The 3,224-nt window shown below is 65.2% G+C and overlaps 1 protein-coding gene across 1 annotated transcript; it reads left to right on the forward strand.

The window, feature by feature from the left end:
* The first annotated feature begins 1,016 nt into the window (after positions 1–1,016).
* Positions 1,017–2,723, forward strand: ZNF579 (zinc finger protein 579). Its single transcript, XM_006868092.1, has one exon. The coding sequence runs from the start codon at positions 1,017–1,019 to the stop codon at positions 2,721–2,723; it is 1,707 nt and encodes a 568-aa protein (XP_006868154.1).
* The last annotated feature ends 501 nt before the right edge of the window (positions 2,724–3,224 follow it).

A 3,224-nucleotide genomic window follows, 5' to 3' on the forward strand; every position in this document is an offset into this window, starting at 1 on the left:
TCCTGACCCCCAGTCCCTCCTCCCTCAGACCCAGGAGTCCTGACCTCCAGCCCTTCCTCCCTGAGACCCAGGAGTCCTGACTCCCAGTCCCTCCTCCCTCAGACCCGGGAGTCCTGACCCCCAGCCCCTCCTCCCTCAGACCCAGGAGTCCTGACCTCCAGCCCCTCCTCCCTGAGACCCAGGAGTCCTGACTCCCAGTCCCTCCTCCCTCAGACCTGGGAGTCCTGACCCCCAGTCCCTCCTCCCTCAGATCCAGGGGTCCCGATCCCCAGCCCCTCCTCCTTCAGACCCGGGAGTCCTGACCCCCTGCCCCTCCTCCCTCAGACCCTCCACTTCCAAAGCTTCCAGACTTTGAATCCAACCCTGTACACTCTGACCTCTGAGTGGGTTTCAGTCCCTTCCCAGACATCCATCCCAGGTCCGGGAGCAAAGACAGTTTGCTGACTTGGTCTCCCTCTGTGTCTATCTCTGCCCTCTGTCCTTCCTCCTTGCCCCACTTCTTCTGATATCTGTACTGTCTCTGCCTTGGGTCTCCAAATCTGTTGTCGCTCTGTTCTCTGCCTCTCCCTTTCTAATCTATGCATCTCACCTCTGGCTTTTCTGTCTCTTTTTCTATTTCTCTGGTCTCTGTGTCTCTCATCTCTTTTTCCATCTCTGTCTCTCCATGTGTCTCTCCTTCTCTGGGTCTCTAATTTCTGCCATTTCCTGTCACTTTTCCTCTCTCCATTTGTCTGTCTCCCCACTGTCTTTTTCTTGTTCTATTTCCCTGATCTCTGCCTCATCTCGATGTCTCTCATTTGTCTTTTCCTCTCTTCATTTGTCTCTCTCTGTCTCCCATCTCTGTGTGTCTCTCCCTGGTCTCTCTGACTCTTCTCTGTGTCTTCCCAACATCTCTGCCTCTTTCTCTATCTCCATCTCCTTTCCCCAGGGGGGTCCTTCTGCCTCTCACTTTACCACTGTCCCTCCCTTAGTATGTCTCTGCCTTTCTCTTCTCTTTCTTCTTTCTCCCCGCAGGCATGGACCCGCAGCCCCCTCCTCCTGCGCAGGGCAGTCCACCACACCGTGGGCGTGGCCGTGGCCGAGGCCGTGGACGTGGGCGTGGCCGAGGCCGAGGTTGTGGCCGAGGAGGCGCGGGGGCGGCTCGGGCTCCCCTGCCCTGCCCGACCTGCGGTCGTCTCTTCCGCTTTCCCTACTACCTCTCCAGGCACCGACTGAGCCACTCGGGCCTGCGCCCCCACGCCTGCCCCCTGTGTCCTAAGGCCTTCCGCCGGCCGGCCCACCTCTCCCGCCACCTGCGGGGCCACGGCCCACAGCCCCCGCTGCGCTGCGCCGCCTGTCCTCGTACCTTCCCGGAGCCGGCCCAGCTGCGGCGACACCTGGCCCAGGAGCACGCAGGCGGCGAGGTGGAACTGGCCATCGAGCGTGTGACCAAGGAGACCACCGAGTCCAGCTGGAACGCGCAGGACGCGGGCGAGGAGCAGGCCACCACAGCGGCGGCGGCAGGCTCCCCAGAGGAGGCTGCGGCCGAGTGGCCTGAACCGTGGCCAGCCGGGGACGCTGGCGACCTGGCCGCCCCAGCACCACCGGAGCCCCGCGAGTCGGAGGAGGAAGAGGCCGAGGCCGAGGCTGAGGCTGAGGCCGAGGCCGGGGCGGCGGAGCTGCGGGCCGAGTTGGCGCTGGCGGCCGGCCGGCAGGAGGAGAAGCAAGTGCTGCTGCAGGCCGACTGGACCCTGTTATGTCTGCGCTGTCGGGAGGCCTTCGCCACCAAGGGCGAGCTCAAGGCACACCCCTGTCTGCGGCCCGAAGGCGACCAGGAGGGCGAGGGCGGGCCACCTCCACGGCCCAAGCGACACCAGTGCCCCATCTGCCTAAAGGCCTTCGCCAGGCCCTGGTCACTGTCTCGACACCGGCTGGTCCACTCCACCGACCGGCCCTTCGTGTGCCCGGACTGTGGCCTGGCCTTTCGTCTCGCCTCCTACCTCCGTCAGCACCGCCGCGTGCACGGGGCGCTCAGCCTGCTGGCCCCGCTGCCCGGCAAGAAGGACGACAAGGCCGCGGGGACGCGGACCTCAGGGAAGGGGCCCGAGGGCAGCGCGGGGGCTGAAGCGGCCTCGGAGGGCGGCGAAGGCGGCCAGAACGGAGGGGACACGGCGCCGGCCCGGCCCCCCGCAGGGGAACCCCGATTCTGGTGTCCCGAGTGCGGTAAAGGCTTCCGACGCCGGGCGCACCTTCGACAGCATGGGGTCACCCATTCGGGAGCGCGGCCCTTCCAGTGCGTGCGCTGCCAACGCGAGTTCAAGCGGCTGGCCGACCTGGCCCGGCACGCGCAGGTGCACGCCGGGGGACCAGCGCCGCACCCCTGTCCCCGATGCCCGCGCCGCTTCTCCCGCGCCTACAGCCTCCTGCGTCACCAGCGCTGTCACCGCGCGGAGCTGGAGCGCGCTGCCGCGCTACAGGCACTTCAGGCCCAGGCCCCTCCGCCTTCACCGCCACCCCCGCCCCCGCCGGCTGAGCAGGAGGAGCCCGGGGGGCTGCCACTGCCGGTGGAGCACATCAAAGAGGAGCCCCCCTCCCCAGGGCCCCCACCCCGCTCCCCACCAGCACCCCCTGTCTTCCTCAGCGCCTCCTGCTTCGACAGCCAAGACCACTCCGCCTTCGAGATGGAAGAGGAAGAGGTCGACAGCAAAACCCACCTGCGTGGGTTGGGGGGCTTGGCCTCCTGACCCTCACACTGCCAGCCCCCCTCCCCCTGTTTGAGCCCCCGGGGTTTGCAATATGGAGAAGGGAAATTGAAGGCGAGTCCCTCCTTCTACCCACCCAACCCCTCTCAGCCCTTGACACTAAGGGGGGTGCCCTGGACCACCAGACCTCCCCATGGACCCACCCTAAGACCCCCCCCCCCCCATGCTGGTTAGAAGTCTCTCACTCCGACAGTGTCTTAAAGGCAGGACAAATTGGAGAAAGAAGGAAGCTGAGGACAACTGGCCCCAGGGAGAGAGGCTGGTGGGGACCCCTGCCTGCCAGTCCCCCATTATACACACTCACTCACACACTGGACACCATCACCTTCTTTGGAACTGCCAGATCCTGGGGGTCCCCAGTGAGCAAAGGTTCGTCCTTGTCCCTTTGTCTGTCTGAATAAATGTGAGTTCATGGCACCTGAGGAGAGTGAAGCTGTCTGTGGAGGTGGGGGCGGGCTGAGGGGGTCTGCGGTGAGTTGGGGT

The sequence above is a fragment of the Chrysochloris asiatica genome, unplaced genomic scaffold, assembly GCF_000296735.1.
Source record: "Chrysochloris asiatica unplaced genomic scaffold, ChrAsi1.0 scaffold00116, whole genome shotgun sequence".
NCBI classification, from domain to species: domain Eukaryota; kingdom Metazoa; phylum Chordata; class Mammalia; order Afrosoricida; family Chrysochloridae; genus Chrysochloris; species Chrysochloris asiatica.